We start from the raw sequence: 20,655 nt of genomic DNA on the forward strand, positions 1-20,655 counted from the left end.
CTCTAAAGCTCCTTTTCATTCTTGTCTTCTATTCTGCCACCAGCCTTCTCTCCATTCCTATCTTCCTTTCCTGCATTTAGTAACCATGAGCCCCTGATGTGTGCAGACACAGGAGAGTACACCACCATGCCAGCATGGGCTAGGGTTTTCTAGATGGTGCAGCTTCATGGTCAGCCTTGAGGTGAAGCAGACTGGCAGTGCCCTTAGAAGCTATATCTCTTTAGGTAAATTACCGCTCCTGGAAGGGTCTTACCGCATGATCAAGAGTTAGGGGTCTGGCCAGACATAAACGGCTCATGCCTGTAATCCCAGGACTTCGGGAGGTCGAGTGGGGAGGTTCACTTGGGCCCAGGAGTTAGAGACCAGCCTAGGCAACATAGCAAGAACTCATCTCTACTAAAAATATGTATGTGTGTATATATATATATATATATATCTCTGCAAAATGGTGTAAACAAAAAAAATAAGAAAAAAAAGAAAAAGTAAAATTAAAAATAAAGCTTTTAAATTACTAAAGACTTGGGAATCCTCAGGATCGCGGGCAGGCAGGGGTATTGCCAGCTGTGCAGCTTGCCAAGTTCCTGTGAAGCTGCATGGAGGATGGGCGGGAGGAGCCAGTCCAGTGGAGATGGGGAGAACCCCGAACCTCACTGTTGTTTTACCATCCCCAGTTCTGCCTCAGGACAGTTTCTGAGAGCATGTTTGTCTTCCGGCCTGACGCAGAGGAGGCCCAGGGTCCGCTCTTGAGGACCCGCTCCCTGGTTCCTCACACTTGGCTGGCTGCTTCTTGCCTCATCTCCCTTGCAGCCCTGAGAGCAGCCCAGCTCTTTCCCTGGTGTTAGTAAAGAACGTTTTCAGAAAGATCAAGTTTAAGATGCAAGAAAACCCTGCATAGGTTTTTATAAATTTTGAAGAAAAATTCTTTCTTAGCCAGGCACAGTGGTTCACACCTGTAATCCCAGCACTTTGGGAGACTGAGCTGGGCAGATTGCTTGAGCCCGGGAGTTCAAGACCAGCGTGGGCAGCATAGTAAAATCCTGTCTCTACAAAAAATACAAAAATTAGCCGGGCGTGGTTGCTGGCCTGTGGTCCCAGCTACTCAGGAAGCTGAGGTGGGAGGATCACCTGAGCGCAGGAAGGTTGAGCCTTCAGTGAATCCTGACCGCACCACTGCACTCCAGCCTGGGTGACAGAGTGAGACCCTGTTCTCAAAAACAAACAAACAAATAAAGCCCCCAAAACCAAAGATTCTTCCTTAACACAAGATACAGTGAAAAGGGCCTAGGGAAACTATTCTCAAACTTGAGTGAGCATTAAAATCTCCTGGGTAGCTTTTAAAATTGATGTCCTGTTCCCACTGCAGCCCAATTAAATCAGAGTGTTGGGGTGGGAGCCAGGTGTCAGTGCTCTTCAGACTTCCCCAGGGGGCTCCACTGCACAGACAAGTTTGGGAGCCCCTGGCAGGGAGAGAGGGATGCCTGGGTTCCTGTCTCAGCTCATTCACAGGCTTGCAGTGAGACCCCAATGGCACATTCTTCCCCTCCCCAGTCTCAGTTCCTTCATCTCAAATATGATGCAGTCATGTAGCTTTGAAATTACTTTTAATTTCACAAATTACTCACATAGAACCCAAGAATTAGAGACATCTATGAAACCTAATCAAACCACAGAATTACTGGAAGGAAAAACAACTTAGATCTTAGAGAACAGAACTAGTGCTAAATTCATTAAAAATTTCCCAAGCTCCAGACTCTCATACTATGAACATTGGATTGCAGGTAATAACAAAAGATTCCTAAATAGGTCACACTTACCATTCAATGCTGTGCAGTAGAAGCACACATCACAGCATATTAAATAAGGACTACACATTCTTTTTTGCTTTTCTGACCTTTATATATAAAACCAGTTACCTACCATCGTGACGAGCAGGACTTCTTACAGGCAGGTGCATCTAGGGAAAGTCGCATAAATCTTTTATACTGGAGAGGGCAACCACGCATTTGACATCATTGGGAATGATAACAAGGTGGGAACACATTGTGTGTTTACAGAGGTTGACTATCAACAGGAAAGTATGGTTTCAGATGATTTATGAGTTACTAATCAATCAGATCTCCACCCGAGTTATATGTTTACTTTGTCTCCACCCTGATCTGAATTTGCTCCTGACCTAAAAAAGCAGAGGAAAAGAGAACTCCTCTTTGCTGAGCCTTCGCTATGTGCTGGTGGATTGCTAGCATGTGATGTATGACATGTCCTTATTTAATTTCACACACAAAGAAACAGAGCCTCACGGGTGCCAGTCACAACAGCCAGGAGGTGAAGATGGGCATAAGAACAGCCCACCAGGCACACCAGGCCCACCAGGCCTGCATCTGTGGCCCAGTTGACACTGCCCTTAGGGTCTGGCATGAGAACAGAAAGGGGTCAAGCCATCCTGCAGGGCACAGGAGAGCAAGACCTACATACAGCTCAGGCTTCCCCGAGAAGCTCAATCACTGGACCTTTGCAGAGCCCTCCTAGAATCCGTAGTCTACTCCCTGCTGCATCAAGCAAGCCTTCCTTCTCTTCATTCCACGGCGGTCTCCTCCCAAACAGCCGCACCTGCCCTCGTCATGGCCAGGACGGCCTTGGGGAACAGCAACAAGCAGAACCTCCGATAGTGCCGGAGGGACCCACTACTTTATCCGTTTGCTCTGGCCACCACAACAGAACACCGCAACTGGTGGCTTTGACTAAAGAAACATAATTGCTCACAGTTCTGGAGACTAGAAATGTGAGGTCAGGCCGTTGGGGCAGCTCGTTTTCCTCTGAGGCCTCTCTCCTTGGTTTGCAGAAGGCCAGGCTCTTGCTGCCTCGTACATGGCACGCATCCCTGGTGTCTCTGTGTGTCTGAATTCCCTCTTCTTACAAGGACACTAGCTGTATTGGGTTAGCGTCCACTCCAACGATCTCATTTTACTTAAGTCCCCTCTTTAAAGGCCCTGTCTCCATTACAGTCACATTCTGGGATATTGGGGCTTAGGGCTTAAACCTATGAATTTTGGGGGGATGCAGTTGAGCTCATAGCACAATTTTATCCCAAAAAGTCCCCCCACTCCCCACCACAGCTTGCTACAGTCCAGAAATTTAACCCTGACTTCCCACAGATGAGAGAGAGTTCACGTTCGTAACCAGGGGTCCTTGAAGCTTTGAGCTGGCCACAGTGACCCTTTCTAGCACCCTCCTCTACCCTCCCTAAAATCAGCCCCACCACCCGTAACACAGCTTGGGGTCACTCTCCTGCTCCTTGAAGAGCTGTGGTGCTGTCTGGCTGCCTCCCCACTCACCAAGGGGGCCACACACTTCTGCCTTCACCTGCATGAGACTGAAGTGTGCATCGACTCTAAGTTCCCGGAAATCGGGGCACATTCGTCATGCACTGTAGCCCCTTGGTTTCTTTAAAACTGCAAGTGTGAAGAACTTCCCTCAGTGTGAAGTGGAAAGTTCTTACTTTGGGAGTGGCTAGGACTTGCTGCCCTCACCTCCTTGCCTGCAGGGCACAGGCACGAACCTCAGCTCCGCAAACACTCTCATCTCAGCAAGGCCTCTTCAGAGAGGGGTCAAGGACACTGGAATCCCACAGAATCTCCCTGGGAATGATGGTGTGGAGGGTTCTGGCTCTCAGGGCAAGGGTTTCTGAGTCCCCTGTGCAGTGTCAGCGCATGGGGGCCGTGACTGTGACTGGTAGCAGGGTGGTCATGCTGGAGCCGTGCAGCAGTGTGGTTTCAGTGCTCTACCTGACCTTGTGCCAACAAAGCCAGTGCCTCTGGCCTTTAGTAGACGCTTGAATTCTCTAATCAATCTCTTTCCAGCTCAAACCATCTAGAGCAAGTTCTATTGTTTGCAATAAGAACTCTGTGACCAAGACGGTGACTGTGACCTATTCCTGTCAGTGTCCCTCCCAGTGACCAGCAGGGTGCCTGGCCAGAACAGCTGCCCAGAACAGGATTCACTGGGTTATCTCAGCTATTCCCAAGTAAAAAATATCCTGGCATGACCAACCCATACCATTGCTGAAATCTCCTGCTCCCAGGGCTTGAGAAAGGGATGCTGAGGACAGGTGTGGCCAGCAGCCCACAGGAAAGAAGGCAAAACTGAAATGAGCAGCGCTTCCCGGGTGTGACAGCCAGAGCTGACTGAACCAGCCTGATCTGTTTTCGGTCTTGATCCTACCTCAACTCCCATCCTTACAGATGGAACCAGCTTCTTTTTCTTTAATTATTTCTTTTTCTTTTCATTTATTTTAATTTTTTCGAAAGACCAAGTCCTGCTCTGCTGCCCAGGCTGGGGTGCAGTGGCACCATCATAGCTCACTGTAACCTCCAATTCCTAGACTCAAGCAATCCTCCCACCTAAGTCTCCCAAGTAGGTGGTCTACAGGTGCCCACCACCACACCCTGCTAATTTTTACATTTTTTATAGAGACAGGGTCTTGCTATGTTGCCCAGGCTGGTCTTGAACTCCTGGACTCAAGTGATCCTCCTGCCTCCACCTCCCAAAGTGTCAGGATTACAGGTATAAGCCACCATGCCCAGACCGATTATTATTTTAATGGCTACATTTTATTCCATGGAATGATTTGGGCCATCACTGATTTGGTCTGGTCCCTCTTGTTGAACACACAAATTGCATCTGACCTTGTTTACATGTAACTTGGAACACTGTTGAAATCCAGGTACTTCCGATAAAAATTTCCCACACTTATACTAATTTCATTAAGTTCATAGAGGTAGAATTTTTGGGTAATAGAACATTATAATTTTCTCAAATTATCACCTGTTATTCTGATAGGTAGGAAAACTTGTGATAATTCATTTTTCTTTGCTAATTGGCAAGACTAGACATTTTTTGTATATGTATTGAGCAATTGTTTTTCTTCTTTTGTGAGTACCTGTTCACTCATGTCCTTTAACTATTTTTCTGTTTAGGGTGTTTATATTTTTCCTCTGGGTTAGTTAAGGCTCCTAATATATTAAAGATATTAACATTCAAGTGTCGCACATGTTAAAATATTTCCCTGATTTTTTTCGTAGTCAGCACACCAATTCTGCAGTTACAAATAAGGAATGAGAAATTTTCCTCATTTGCATTTTTCTCTTTCAAATAATATGTTTTGACATATAGAGATTTTAAACTTTAATTTAGACTATCAAGTATTTATTACATGGTTTTTGCTTTTGTTTATAGTGGTTAATAGCTAGAAAGTTCTTCAGGTTTCTTTTCAAGGTTCATTAGATTTGAAAACATTTTGCTCTTAAACAAGTAATGGAGCCAGGTACAGTGGCTCACTCCTGTAATCCCAGCAGTTTTGCAAAGTCAAGGCAAGTGGATCACTTGAGATGAGGAGTTCAAGACCAGCCTGGCCAACGTGGTGAAATGCCATCTCCACCTAAAATACAAAAATTTGCCAGGCCTAATGGTGCATGCCAGTAATTCCAGCTATTCAGGAGGCTGAAGCAGGAAAATTGCTTCAATCCAGGAGGCAGAAGTTGCAGTGAACCGAGATCCTGCCATAGCACTCCAGCCTGAGCAACAGAGCAAGACTCTGTCTCAAAAGAAAATCACAAAAAACAGTAACGTATGTACATGATAAAAACATGTACATGTGTTTATTTTAAAAAGCAAAAGCCTGGTCAGCAGCCAAATAGATAAAGAAAATGTGATACATGTACACAATGGAGTACTATTAAGCCATAGAAAAGAATGAGATCCTGCTGTTTCCAGTAACATGGATGGAACTAGAGGACATCATGTAAAGTGTAATAAACTGACACAGAAAGACAAACACCACATGCTCTCACTTATTTGTGGGATCTAAAAATCAAAAAAATGGAGCTCATGGATATACAGAGTAGAAGGATGGTGACCAGAGACTGGGAAGGGGAGTTGGGGGGGTGGGTTGGGGAAAGTTGGGATGGTTAATGAGTGAAAAATAATAGAATGAAGAAAGCCTAGTATTTGCTGGCACAACAGGGTGACTATAGTCAATAATAATGGTACATTTTAAAATAACTAAATAGTATAATTGGACTGTTTGTAACACAAAGGATACATGCTTGAGAGGCTGGATGCCACATCCTGCTGACGTGGCTGTTACTCATTGCATGCCGGTGTCAAAACATCTTGTGTATTCTGTAAATAGATACACCTACTATGTGTCCACAAAATTTAAAAATTAAAAAGAAAAGCAAAAGGCTCTCTTCCACCTGTCTGTAGCTCAGTTCCTCTCTCTGGAGCTCATGGCAGTTACTGATTCCTTGAACACTTATCGTCTCCCTAGCGATGGGCTCTACATACACATGTGTGTGCGTGTGCTTTTCAGAACACAATCTGTAATATGTTACACGCTGTTGTGCATCTTGGATTTTCTTCCTAGCACTCCATTCCAGCTGCCGTGGCCTCCTTGCTGGCCCTGACTCCGAGTCTTGCCCATGCTGTTTCCTCTTTGTGGATGGACTTCTCCCCAAGGATCTGCACAGCTCACCCCCTTGGTTCCTCCAGATCTCTACTCCAATGCCACCCTCTCAGGAGGTCCTTCCCTGGGCGACCTCACCACACCCACCCTCACACTCCTCTCTTCCCCTCCCTCCTTGATTTATTATTCTACCAGGTACTGACCATGGCCTCACGTAAGACACAGTTCCCTGTGGACTTGTCTATTCTCTGCCTGCCCTGACTAGAATAGCAGCTCCTTTAGGACAGGGACTGGTCTATTTTGTCCATGTCTTCATTCTTGACTCACAGAGAAGTGCCAGCACCATAGTCCAGTCTAACAAATACTCATTGAGTGAATAAATGAATGACCAAAAAGTGCTTCACACAATTCCTGACCCCAAAGGTGCTCTATAAATGGAAGCTGCAGCTGTGCTGCTGCTGTGTAGGATGAGAACAATGAGGACACCCACCAGGAGGCCTGCAGTGGGATTTAAGTTAAGGCACATGGGTTGAAGGGGTTGTAGAACCATTAAATGCCTCAGGAATGAGTGGCAAGAGCTGTTATGCAAGGCTGTTTTTTTGTTTGTTTGTTTTGTTTTTTGTTTCCTCCAAATTTGCTTTATGTAATTGGGTGGATATAAATTAATAAACAGAAGTTTAAGCAAGATACATGTAACAATGTAACAGAACCTGATAATCTAATTTCTTGCAATTTTTCTCAAATTCATCTTTAAGTCTTTCCATCATGGGGCTCATAAGGAAATTTAGCCAACATATGGATACTACAGTTGAATGTCAAATTTTTACAAAGTACTTAATGACATACTATATTTCTCTATAATGCAGTTATGAAGAAGCTTCATGACACTGTTTTGTATGTGGATAAGTGTTAGAGTCCAATATTCAACTCAAAATAAAATAATAAGAAACACTTCCGATGTTAGGTTGAGACCACTTTTCCTTTTGCTAATGAATGATATTTTTAGCTGTAATATCACTGACATGAATAAGTGACCTTTGAGTACATACGATAAAAAAAACACATGCTAAATGGATAAAACATTACTACTACATCTTTACTAGACCATCTCTATCTCTAACACTTCAGATGCTTAAAGATTTAAAGTATTCTTACATTAACTGCAAGAAACAAAGGAGAAATTCCTTCTTTTCTGAGATCAAAACTATGAAGTCATGTGGTTATACAAATTCTGCGTTTGTGTGCAAAACATAAAATACAATTACCTTTATTCTCCCTGCTTAGTTCTGTCAGTTAGCTAGCAGGATGTAATAGATTACTTTCCAAGAAACAGAGACTGAGATGTGTTTTATAGAACTTTAATAACCTCAGTTATAAGGCTGATTGTTAATAAGCTTTTTATTTAGTAGGTTTCTTGACAAGACTTTGTGGGTTGTGTGGACCAGTCCCTGGGTCTCAATATAGCTACCTGCCTGTCCAGAACAACCACATGCACATTGGTTTGTCCCCCACAGGATGCAAAGCTTCCTCTCCGTGTCCTGCCCATCAGCCCAGTCCTCTGCTCTGAATGTAGGTCCAGGAGCCTGCGCTCTCACCATGCCCAGGACTGTGCACTCTGTGCCCAGCCTCTTCCTCCACTGAAGTTACTACTGGTGTCTCAGGGCGCCCTTCAGGGTTATTCTCCAAAATAAACCTGTCTTCGACTGTTGAGCCACTTTGCATGTTTCTTTCCTCTTTCTTTAACTCTTACAGTGAGACCTAGTCTCTACTAAAAATTTTTAAAATTAGCAGGCCCTGTGGCATGTGCCTCAGGAGGCTGAGGTAGGATGATCACTTGAGCCCAGGAGGTTGAGGCTGCAGTGAGCTATGATGGTGCCACTGGCTGTGATGGTACCACTGCACCCCAGCCTGGATAACAGAGCAAGACCCTGTCTCTAAAAAAAGGGGGTGGGGGAGGAAGACAAAAAAAATGTAAAAAATAATAATAATAAATAAAATGTTTAAAAAGGGGAGAAAGAGTAATAAATTGGGAAAATGTGACAAGGACAATCAAAAGGGCTTGGACTAGGTAGTTAATTGAGTACAGAACTAATTAGGAAGATAAGGGTTAGCTTAACAATGTTTGTTTGCACAGATTTCTCTGGGCTTCAACTTCCCATTCCTGATGATGACAATGTGAGCTTCCTTCCAGTATAAAGAGGACATCTTGCATATGGGGGTTTTATCTCCTGTTTTCAAAAATAAAAGGGGGACAGTCAAAGCACTATTCTTTCTTCCTCTTTTTTTCTTTTTAATACCTTTAGCTCACAATAATCCTTATGCCAAAGTGGCATATTTTGGGGTGGCCTGTTCCGAACTCCATCATTGTCATGTTTGATAATGGCTGCTACCGCCAAGCTACAGCAGTGTTCTGCATCCCTCTCCCCTGAGAGTTTGATGACCAAGGCCTCGTCTATTCTGGAAACCTTAGCAATGCACTGCTCAGTTCTATCATCTCTGTAACATGCCATCTGCCTTCACACAAGCCACAGACACGAGGTCACACTTCCCTAGAGACACCCTAACCATCCTGTGTTAAACAGCTAGTGATTCTAGGAAGGAGGGGAGGGGGGAGACACTACTTCCTGTGAACCAGGATGAAATCAACTTTCATCAAACCCAGACAAAATAGGGCCAGGAAGCCCCAAGGGAGAGGAAGCTCATGCTTACAAGTCTGTGATAAGAACTGTTTCCAATAAGCCCCTAGAAACATTTCCTATCTCTCCTGCTTTGATACAGCTTATCACTAGGCATTCTTTACAACTCCTGTACTTTAGATAAGATGGTCTCAGGTGAACACTTGCTCAGTAAGTGCATCTCCACCGGTGCACTGACAGCTCTCTAACTTTGAATCTTTAGAACCAATGAACTCTGTTTCTAAGCCGTTTATGTAAATTGCTCCTTTGCCAATAAATGCTCTCCTTTACCTTTCCCTCTCCGAATGCACTGGTGGCTTGTCCTTTCCTGTATTCCAGATTATCATTCTGATTTCTACTCCCAAGTAAACCCAGCATATTTGGAGATGATTTTCTCTAGTGTCTTTTTTTAGGACACTTGTATAGTTGGTTGTTCTCATTGCATGGAGACTGTACTTGCTCATTCCTTCTCAGATGTAGGTTCAACTTCACATTTTATGACACCTCCTGACATCACATCATATCTGCTGGAGAGGTACCTTTTCTCCTGATGATCTCCAACCTCACTCCCTGTAGTTTCTGTCTTGTGATCACAGATGGGCCTTTGAGAAAAGATGGGTCAAATATTGGCATGTGCAGAAGTTTTGTTTCATGCATTTGTCTGACAAACAGTCTTTGTCATTAACTATCTTCTTTTTTACATTTTAATTCTTATTATTATTATTTTGTGAGATGTAGTGTTTCTCCTGTTGTGCAGGCTGGAGTGCAGTGGTACGATCTCCCCTAGTGCAACTTCCACCTCCCAGGTTCAAGAGATTCTTCTTCAGCCTCCTAAGTAGCTTGAATTACCGGCATGCGCCACCACGTCCAGCTAATTTTTGTATTTTTAGTAGAGATGGGATTTTGCCATGTTGGCAAGGCTGGTCTCGAACTTCTGACCTCAGGTAATTCACCCGCCTTGGCCTCCTAAAGTATTGGGATTACAGGTGTGAGCCACCACACCTGGCCTGTCATTGACTATCTTCTGATGGCACAGCAAATCCTTCCTTTTAGTCTTAACCCAAACTTATCTTATGTTCAGAAAATACACATTTCCATGCCCCACAGGAGTCGTCTTTTCTAAATTGATAAATGGCTGGTCTTTTAATCAAATGAACATAGATTGCTGCCTTCCATGGGACACAAGTGCTACAGAAAAATCATTATGTGTATCTGTTTATGTTATGCTTTTATGTGTAGCTTTTGTTTTTGCCACAATTTTACAATAAGCCTTTAAAACATTTCACTGTACCAAACCATATTATATCTGTTAAACAGAAACTGTTGTAATCATAGCATCTCGGGGCCAAAGTGGCCCTAAAAGGATCCTGTGCTCTGATTTTAGACAAAGGACTGAGATTGAGGAACTCAAATGATTTGCTACTAAGTGCAGAGTCCCATACACTGTCAGAGGGAAGTCACCACAGTCTCAGAAGCAGGACAAAGGACAGATGAAGAATGAGAGCAGGCAGATGTCAGGTCATCATTGGACGTACGGAAATAGTGGGACCAGCCTGCTTACCTCTCAGGGCTGTTGTGAAGTTTCAGGGAATTGACAGTTGGGAAAGAGTGAATATAAAGTACCCTGTAAACCAGGCCTTCCTCGCTATACTTAGAAGGAAGAATGTTCAGGAGTTCCTTGCGAATGGCTATTCATCTAATTTTTAACCTCTGGGGATGTGCCATGCTTGAAATAGGACATGGCGTTTTCCAGCAGAAGCTCGGTCCTGCTGACAGTTGATGCATTAGGTCCCTGTGGAAGAGAACATGCTGTCCCCCATCACAAGCTAAAACCCGATGGGCTGCTTGAAGAGGGCCTTTGGAAGCCCAGCTTTGTGATGAAGTTTTCCTAATGGATATTGTTCCTGCTGATAATTTCTCACAGAGCCTATGCAGCCAAATAAGAACAGTCACGGCACATTTTTCTACTGTGCCTGAGGCTCACACCTTCCATCTGCTGAAGTGCTGTTTCTGAGAATTTGAGCCACAGCCTCTGTGGGAGGAGGGGTTATCTTGCCCCACCTAAGGATGATGGACTCTGATGGATGTCACCCATCGTGTGAGCTGCTTGGCACCACATCTTTGACTACAGTCACACTCTCCCATCTGTGGGTCAGCCCTACAAGCCCCAAAGAAAATCTCAAGGTCCATGGAGACACACAGCCCTTGGGGTGATTCTATGGCAGGGTTGCCATTCATTCCTAGAGCTTTTTGTGTGTTGTTTGTTTTTGGAGATAGATTCTTGCTCTGTTCCCCAGGGTGGAGTGCAGTGGTGCGGTCTCAGCTCACTGCAACCTCAGCCTCCTGGGCACAAGCGATTCTTGTGCCTCAGCTTCACAAGTAGCTGGGACTACAGGTGTGCACCATCACATGTGGCTAATTTTTGGAGTTTTGTAGAGACGGGGTTTCACCATGTCACCCACGTGGGTCTCCAACTCCTGATCTCAAGTGATCTGCCTGCCTTGGCCTTCCAAAATGCTGGGATTACAGGCATGAGCCACAGTGCCCCGCCACAATTACCAGTATTAAAAGAACCTTAGACAAATTCAATTTGACAGCGTTTAATTGAGCAAATAACCATTTGTGGGAATCAGGCAGCCTCCAGGCAAAAATAGTTTCAGAGAGACTCCTGAACTGTCTCATAGCTGAAGCTTTATGGCCAGAAAAAGGAAAGTGACATACAGAAAGTGGAAGTGAGGTACAGAAATAGATGGATTGGTGATGGCGTGGTGTTCGGCTTATTTGAGTCCAGTTTGAACAGCTGGCCACCTGTGAGTGGCTGAAGTCTGGCTACTGTGATTGACCAAGACTCAGCTACTTGGTCTGAGAGCAGGTCACAGTCTGTTTACATGTCCAGTTAGCTTACAGTTCACTATGTACCCAGAAACCTTTAGGGTGAATTTAAACTATGTAAGGAGAAGGCTTTAGGCTAAAGGTGATTTAATACCAGGATCGGCAGGGGCTCCCTCACCAGTCTCCAGGCTAACGGCTTATCTCCCATCCACTTCCTCTCCCATCCTGCTCTAGATCCTTTCCAGACCATGATCTCTTCCCTTAAATCTCTCACCCAACTGCCTACGTTATATCCAGAACATAATCTTACTTCATATCCACAGAGACCAGAGGTGAAAACTGCACCCCTAGCCCCACCCTGCACATTGCCCTCCGCCGGCTCCTGTTCTTTCCATTCTTCCTCTGGGTCCCTTTCTCACCCCGAACATGCAAAACAAATCCCATTCCACCCATCTGCCCCCATTCTTTCCAAGGGACTCCCTCCATAAAAGGCAGCCTCCCCATGACAAGTAGGCATGAAGGGACAGAAGGAAAAGTGCTCAGTGTTCGAGGAATGCGCAGTTCCCAGCCTGGCAAAAGCCAACCTCCCTGAGGTCCACTTACACTCCAGCAGTTTTAGTTTGTAGAGCTTGATCTTTGCAATATCCTGTGGCAGGAATCATTTGTGTATGCGTCAGGATTCTGTTCTGTTGGAAACTGAACGAAAATGAGCATGGGCAAAAAGAGACGTTTTCACCTCAGGTGTTAAGTCCAGAAGTGGATCAGCTTCTGGATCGAGGGGCTCAGTCCAGGAAAGGCATTATGAGAGTTTTCACTGTGCAGAAACCAGAAAGATGAACTCTGCCTCCATCCACAGATTCCTTTCTGCCTAATCTCTTGCTTCTAAAATACAATAAGAGAAATTCTTCATGCCAAAAGATGCAGCAGAGGGTCTTTTTACATCAACAGAAATGCTGTAGGGTGAACCCCCTACGTGGGGTGAAGGTGGCAGTGGGATAGAGATCCTGGAGATCCAGGCAAAGAACTGACTTGGAAAAGGAAGCCACCAATAGAACAGTGAGAACAAACACTGTAAATGCTGCGAGCCACAGCTACTCTGGATAAGGTGTCACAGGAGTGCACTGGAATGCATTGAGGCTGACAAGCTGGGGACCAGGAAGACTGCTGGTAAATAATCTTTCTTATTTTCTGTAAGGAACTTGGAAACCTTATCCAGAGAGGTGTGAAAACAGCAGAGAAAGCACTGGAACAAAGAAACCAAGCCAAAGCAAACATGTTCAGGATTAGTCACTGAGAAATGTAAGAAACCAAAACCAAGTTTTGTCCCAGAGAAAAGGGAGACTCAAACATCCCCTTGGAGGTCTGGAAGCTTCTTGTGTGTCAAGTGGATTCAAGGGTATTTGGTCAAGGATCATGTGTTTATGAAGCAGGAGTGGCCACAAACAAACCTCTCAAACACAGAACAGGGAAGGAAGTGGTGATTTATTCAGCTGGGAGCTGCAGCAGGTGAAAATACCTTAACAGCCGAGCTGCTCAACAAAGAAAATCCTTGCCCTTTTAAAGCCTTACAATTCTAGAAATTACATGTGAAGGGGTCTCGATCCATGAAGTAGGCATGGGGTATGTGACTAGGTAGGGGTTTGATCGTGTTTAAACAAAAACAATGCCTTCCAGAAAGATTCCTCCATACCATGCCTGTGATCTACAGGAGTGGGATTGAGGGTGGTGCCCGGTCTGCCAGCCTTTATTTCTCCTATTGAAATGCAATGTAGAAGGCTATGGGGAAGGGCTCTTAGAAGCTTAAGAGGATTAAGGGTCTCCTTCCTCATTTACAGCTTAGAGCAACTGTGCACAGAACCAGAAACCGCCTGCCTCCCACACTTTCAATGGGTTGTCCCAGAGACCGCTCCCTTATGTGAAGCTGAGGCTTGTCTTGTGTTGAATGTAACACAGTCACAAGAAGGCTCTGGTGACAAGGAGCTTGTTTTTTCCTCCTGGAAGTGGTATTCCTTTTTTTTTTTTTTTTAGCCACAAATCACAGAAGTGCTATTCAAAGTGTTGAACAGCCAGTATGGCTCAACCACTCACCCTTCAGTACAGCCACTAAGGCAGGAACGGTCATGAGAAACAGACCTCTCAGGCCCTGAACTAGAGAGGAGGGGGTGATTTATTCGGCCGGTAACAAGGCAGCATAGCTGCCTAATAGCCGAGCTCCTATAACAAAGAGAAGCCCTGACTTTATATAGGCTTACAACTCTAGAAATTACACATGAAAGGGTCTTGGGTTTACAGCTTTAGAAATTACATGTGGAAGCGTCTTGGTTCATGGAGTAGGCATGGGGTATGTGGCTTAGGTGGGAGTTTGATCTTGTTTAGGTAAAAACAATGCCTTCTGGAAGGATTCCTCCATACAATGCCTTCCATCTATAGGAGAGATTGTGGTAACCAGTAGGAGTCTTATTTTTACCCTGGCTGGTGGCACCAACCAGTCCCCCTTCTGGCCGACTTCTGGCTTCTCCTTTTCAGATGCAATGCAGAAGGCTGAAGAGGATTAAGGGTCTCCTCCCTCACTGCCAGCAGTCAGTCTGGGTGACCCTGCTGTGCCAGGTTCTACCCCTTCTGTTTCTGCATGATGTTGAGGTCTGGAGGGGCCAGGGGATCCAACATGCAGCCATGTACCCACCAGTGTATCTGAACTGATACATACCAGCATCACACGCCCTCATTCTCCTCACGGAGCACACACAAAGTAAATGCAGCCGCTGAATCAGAGAGAAGAACACCAGCTAGCAGCCTTCTGTCCTCACCATGAGCAGTGCCTTCCAGAACCACCCCAGGGTGGAGGGCTCAGAGGTGGGAAGGGAGCCTGAACCGCTCATGTCTACACATGCATTACCTCAGGGATTTCTCAGCAACACTACAAAACAGGCCATCTCACTCCAACTTTACCAGCGGGGCATTGAAGCTTTAGATGGAGATATCTATTCAAGGTTTTCAGATGGTGAGAAAGAACAAGAATCTGAACCCAGGCCTGAGATGAAGTAGGGACCAACTTTTAGGAGCCTCTGCCACTGCCCCCAACTCAACCACCAAGCATGGAAACAAAGGAAAATCTTGAGTTCCTCCCAGGGAAATTCCAGATACTCAGCTCCCCTGAGAAGTAAATAAGTAACTTGTTAGGCAGGAAGGTATTAGTCCAAAACAATAGCCGAGGAAATCAGAGTCCAGAGATGTTTGCTTTCCCTTTAGAAACATCTTAACATCTTAACACGCATCCTTGAGTTCGTCTCTCAGAAACCTGGACTCGCACCAAATGGATTTGCTGGCCTGCAGGCCTCAGATAGAGGAAGCTGAGGGCTGCAGTCTGACCACCTTCCTGTCTTCTAAATTTCTTCTGGTGGGACCTGGAAGCCACACCTATGAGCTAAATCTAACACTCTTTTCTGCTAACCCCAAATTTTTAGACAAGGCATCACCTCCTGAATCAACTACAAATCAAAGAACCTCTGAATCCACCTGTGACCTGTAAGCCCCTGCTTCAAGCTATCTTGCCTTTTTGGGACAAACCCATGTGTACCCTCCATGTGTAGCAGGAGCAGCTGCAAGAAACAGATCTCTCAAACACCGAACTGCGAAGGAAGAAGTTTATTATTATTATTATCATTATCATTATGGCCTGGAGCTGGGTGATGATTTGTCTAGCTAACCCAGCTTGTCTAGCTAAACCCAGAGCCTCTAAAAAAGAGAGGCTCTGACTTTATATAGGCTTACACTCTAGATATTACGTGTGAAAGAATCTTAGGTTTACAGCCTTAGAAATTATGAGTGAAAGGGTTTTCGGGTTTACAGTTTTAGGAATCACATGTGAAAAGGTTCTGGTCTCCAGAGGGAGGAGTGGGGTGGGAGTTTGATCTTTTTTATGTAAAAACAGTGTCTTCTGGAAAGTTTCCCCAATACCAAGTGTGCTAGTTACAGGAAGGTGATTCAGGAGGTGCCAGTCAGCCAGCCTCTTCTTTTATTGAAATGCAGTGTCGAAGTCAAGCGGGAGGTGATCCCAGATGCCTGGGTCTCCTTCCTCACTGCCCCCCCCTTGAGACCCTCACCACTCTATAATATTAGTGAGAGGTCTCACTTTCATTCTCATTTTCCAGATCCTCTGAAGAAACTGATTGATAATGATTCATATAATATACTTGTGATGTCATTTTTTTGGCTAACTACAGTAATGATAAATCCCCTGATCATCTGAAGGAACAGGGGGGGTAAACAAGGAAGTAACAAACAAATGCCTATCATTATTATAACACTTATGATGAGAGTCTTGAATCCTCCTAAGGATGAGAACCAACCTCCAAATAAGGACTCAGGGTTAAATCCATGCCATACCTGCATAGGCACATGTGCCAGTTTGGTCATGTGTCGAACAATATCCTCCACTGCTTGACCCTGGTCATCTATGTGTAGGCAGCAGTTGGTTAGATTGAATTTTCCACAGGTTTCTCCTTCAGCTGCCAGCAAATAACCTAGGGCCAGCTGTTTCTGATAAATCACATTCCTCATTTGAGTTTCTTGTTGGGCCAAAAGAGACAGAGCTTTCCCGTTTCATTAGTGAGTATTTCCAAAACGGCCTGCAACTGGATGATCCGGTTAAGCATGTAAATAGGAGTCCAGTATCCCCATGAGCCATCCTCCACCCATGTGGCCAGCCCATGATACTCAATAATTCTCTCCAGTGGCCACTCATCATCTGTCCATTCTATCTTTTTTTTTTTTTTTTGAGACGGAGTTTCACTCTTGTTACCCAGGCTGGAGTGCAATGGCGCGATCTCGGCTCACCGCAGCCTCCGCCTCCTGGGTTCAGGCAATTCTCCTGCCTCAGCCTCCTGAGTAGCTGGGATTACAGGCACGTGCCACCATGCCCAGCTAATTTTTTGTATTTTTAGTAGAGACGGGGTTTCACCATGTTGACCAGGATGGTCTCGATCTCTTGACCTCGTGATCCACCCGCCTCGGCCTCCCAAAGTGCTGGGATTACAGGCTTGAGCCACCGCGCCCGGCCCTTATCATCCACTTTTTAAAGCCTGCTTCTGTTAATGGAACATAGTCTTTCTCCATCAGGCCTTGTTCCGTTGCTGATGAGGAACTGTGATCCCCTGTAGAGGGAGAGGCGTTCTGATTTTGGGTATTCTCAGCTTTTTAGGCTGGTTTCTTCCCTTCGTTATAGATTTATCCATCTGTGGTCTTTATAATTACCATCTTATAGTTGGGTTTCTGAATGGACGTCCAACTTGTTGATTCCCAGCGCTAAAATCTGAGCAACCCACTGCGCCGGCCAAAACAGCAGCGTTAAGATTGATGGTGCTTTTCTGACTCTACACCAAGAACCGCTGCACCAAGGCAGCAGCAAAACCGCCTCACCGGCCACAAGAGTAGCGCTGGCAACCTGTGGGGGCTCCTGGTGCGTGAGCAACAAAAATTGATCTGAAAATGTGGCGTCCTCTCGTTCTCTGAGCTTTCAGTGGGAGCTACAATCCTGAGCTGCTAGTGATCAGCCATCTTGGATCTCTCTCCCATGAGTCTAATTTCAAAAGTCATATGTGTAGGGGTCTCTGATGGGTCGTAGCATACATTGGACTGTCCATCCCCTGGATTACACACCTTATGCTGAGTACCATTATATAAACAGTTTCCCTTTTGCATCCCTGTGCACTCATAATAACTGTAGAACAAAAGAACGGCAGTAACATTATGTCCTACCTTAGTAGCCTGGTGTACACACTGAGAGCATTCTTCAAAATCAGTTAATGTCCTTACTGTACAAGTCCAAATATTAAGAAGAACAAGTCCCACAATGAATTTCCTCATGCTTCTGCCATGCATGGACCAGCCAGCTTCCAGGATTTGGCTGGAGCAGGGCTTGTTGTCCTTCTTAACGTGATTCTGCAGTCATTGTCTGGGTTTGGTATAGCTTCCCAGGTTTCAGCTGCTACCGGTTTCACATGGCTGTGGTGGATCCAGGCTGGGATTCCCTCTACCTTTACAGCTGTGGGGGTGGTGAGGATCATGGTCTGGGGTCCGTTCCACCATGGCTTCAGAGGGGCTGCACTCCAATCCTTTATCCACACATGATCACCTGGTGAGAAAGGGTGAACTGGGGGGAATAAGCTTACAGGACATCTGTCATTTACCCAGGTTGAAATATCCCGAGTGATTTTCCCTAGAGCTTGTAACTGGCATCCTAACTCAAATCTCTCCCCACTCCCGAGGAGTTCCAGGGAGTGCCCGGAGTATGGGAGGGGACCTACGATATGAAAGGGGGAATATCCTGATCTCCTAGAGGGAGTGTTAACTTTGAATAACACCAAAGGAAAAGACTGTACCCACTTTAATCTTGTTTCCTGACAAGCTTTCCCTAAGCTATTTTTGATGGTCCAGTTCATTCTTTCTACTTTTCCAGAACTCTGAGGTCAGTAGGCAGCGAGCAGTTTCCAAGTGATACCGAGGCCATTGCTGTTTTCCGGACTAAATCTGCCACAAATGCTGGTCTGTTGTCTGATCCGATGTGCAGTAGCAGTCCAAACCTAGGGATAAGATCTCGAAGCAGCACACGGGTTACTTCACGGGCCTTTTCAGTCCTAGTCGGAAAGGCCTCTACCCACCCAGAGTATGTGCACCCAGGAGCAACAAATACTTATGTCCCCCACACTTGGACATTTTAGTAAAGTCTACCTGGAGATCTTCAAACAGAGCTGCTCCATAAGCTGGAATTCCAGGGGGAATAGTTAGACCCTGCCTCTCGTTGTGCTGCCAACATGTAATGCATCACGGCACCACAGTTTTGGTCAAGGCTGATAAGTGTGAAATGTAAAAGTACTGGCCTAACATCTTCTCAAGTGAAACTTGACCTAAGTGAGTGGTTTCATGTACAGCTTGTACAACCGCTGCCCCAATAGCTATGGCACTGCTATTCTTCCATCAGGCAACCGGATCCACGCCTCTTTAATCAGTTGCCCCCACTCTGTCTGGAGAGCGTCTTTTTCCTCCTTAGAGTAAGTAGGCACCAACTCGGGGATCTGGGGAATCAGTGGGGCTGTAACTGCTGCTCAGTAGGGAGCAGATGCTGCCTTACTAGCTGCTAAATCAGCTCAGGAATTTCCCAGGGCCACGGAGGTGTGGGCCTGCTGATGTCCTTGGCAATGCATGACCACCACCTTCCACAGCATCCAGACTGCTTCTAGCAACTGCAAAATTTCATGTTGATACTTTCTTTTCCCCTTGAATTTAACAGGCCTTTTTCTTTGTATAGTGCTCCATGTACTTGGAGAGTCAGAAAGGCATATTGAGAATCAGTGTAAATGTTTACCACCTTATCTTTACTCAGCTCTAGGGCTTGAGTCAAAGCAATGAATTCAGCCTTCTGAGCCAAGGTACCCTGAGGCAGTGACTTGGCCTCAATTACAGTGTCCAGAGTTACCACGGCGTAGCCTGCACTCTTTTCCCCTCGTGGATTAACAAAACTGCTCCCATCCACATACAACTCCCAGTCTACTACTGTCCATGGCTGATCCCGAAGATCAGGCCTGCTGGAATAGACTGTGTCCAGGACTTCAACACAGTTGTGTTCAACTGGGCCCTCTGACATTGGGAGCAAAGTTGGTGGAGTTTAAAGTGTTGCAGACCTCTGTGATGATGGGGGTTTTCACATAGCAGGCTCTGGTATTTGGTCAGCCTAGCATTTGTTAACCAATGATGCCTTTTGGTATTCATTAGAGTCACTACTGCACGGGGTGCCTTGATATTTAAGTTCTGCCCCAGAGTTAGCTTATCTGCTTCTTGTGCTAGCAGAGCAGTTGCTGCCAGGGCCCTTAAGCATGGGGGCCATCCTTTGGAAACTCAATCCAGCTGCTTGGAGAGGGTAAGCTACAGGCCTGGGCCAAGGTCCTACTGTTTGGGTTAGGACCGCAACTGCCACTTTTTCTCTTTCTGTCACACATAATGTGAAGGGCTTTGTTAAATTAGGCAGCCCCAAAGCTGGAGCTGATGTAAGTTGCATTTTCAGTTCTTGATAGGCCTGACACTGCTGGGATCCCCATTCAAAGGAATCCTTGTCTTCCCCCTTTGTCACATCATATAGGGGTTTGGCCAGTACTGTGAAGCTCGGAATCCACAATCTACAGAAACCCACAGCTGCCAGGAACTCCCTCATCTGCCTTCTAGTCTCGGGTTCTGGCAGGTTGCAAATGATTTTCTCCCTCTCTGTTCCTAGGCGGTGTACCCCCTTCTGGTTGGTAAACCCCAGATATAGCACCTGCTGTGGACAAACTTGGGCTTTCTTTTTAGACACTTTATACCCACAGTCCTCCAGGTGCCGAAGTAAGACCTCTGTTCCTTTTGCACACCCAACTGCCGTGGGGTGTCCCAATAAAAGGTCATCAGCATATTGGAGCAGGACACAGCCTAAGTCTTTAGCTGGAAACTTTTGGAGGTCACAGGCTAATGCCTCCCCAAAGATGGCGGGAGAGTTCTTGAACCCCAGGGGGAGCCGGGTCCAGGTGTACTGGGTGGTCACACCTGTTTCTGGATTTTCCCATTGAAAAGCAAATAGTTTCTGACTTTCAAAAGCTAGCCTGTTGCTAAAGAAAGCATCCTTTAAGTTCAAGCATGTGAACCAACTATCCTCTGCTGGCA

The 20,655-nt window shown here is 45.6% G+C and overlaps 1 protein-coding gene and 1 long non-coding RNA gene across 3 annotated transcripts in view; one reads left to right on the forward strand and one right to left on the reverse strand.

Moving 5' to 3' along the window:
- Positions 1 to 2,020, reverse strand: part of MSMB (microseminoprotein beta) — a 14,087-nt gene extending 12,067 nt beyond the window's left edge. Inside the window, exon 1 of one of the 2 annotated variants that reach the window (XM_032266869.1) lies at positions 1,918 to 2,020. In XM_032266869.1, coding sequence (XP_032122760.1) covers positions 1,918 to 1,920 — 3 coding nt within the window. In that variant the 5' untranslated portion in view covers positions 1,921 to 2,020. The remainder of the gene's footprint in view (positions 1 to 1,917) is intronic. The other variant, XM_032266868.1, reaches the window with a different exon arrangement.
- LOC116542114 overlaps positions 1 to 18,297 on the forward strand; it is an 18,507-nt gene extending 210 nt beyond the window's left edge. Inside the window, exons 2-3 of the long non-coding RNA XR_004265072.1 lie at positions 1,378 to 1,380; positions 17,944 to 18,297. This is a non-coding gene — a long non-coding RNA (uncharacterized LOC116542114). The remainder of the gene's footprint in view (positions 1 to 1,377; positions 1,381 to 17,943) is intronic.
- The last annotated feature ends 2,358 nt before the right edge of the window (positions 18,298 to 20,655 follow it).

This window comes from Sapajus apella, unplaced genomic scaffold (genome assembly GCF_009761245.1).
Source record: "Sapajus apella isolate SASKATOON/1434 unplaced genomic scaffold, GSC_monkey_1.0 scaffold161, whole genome shotgun sequence".
NCBI classification, from domain to species: domain Eukaryota; kingdom Metazoa; phylum Chordata; class Mammalia; order Primates; family Cebidae; genus Sapajus; species Sapajus apella.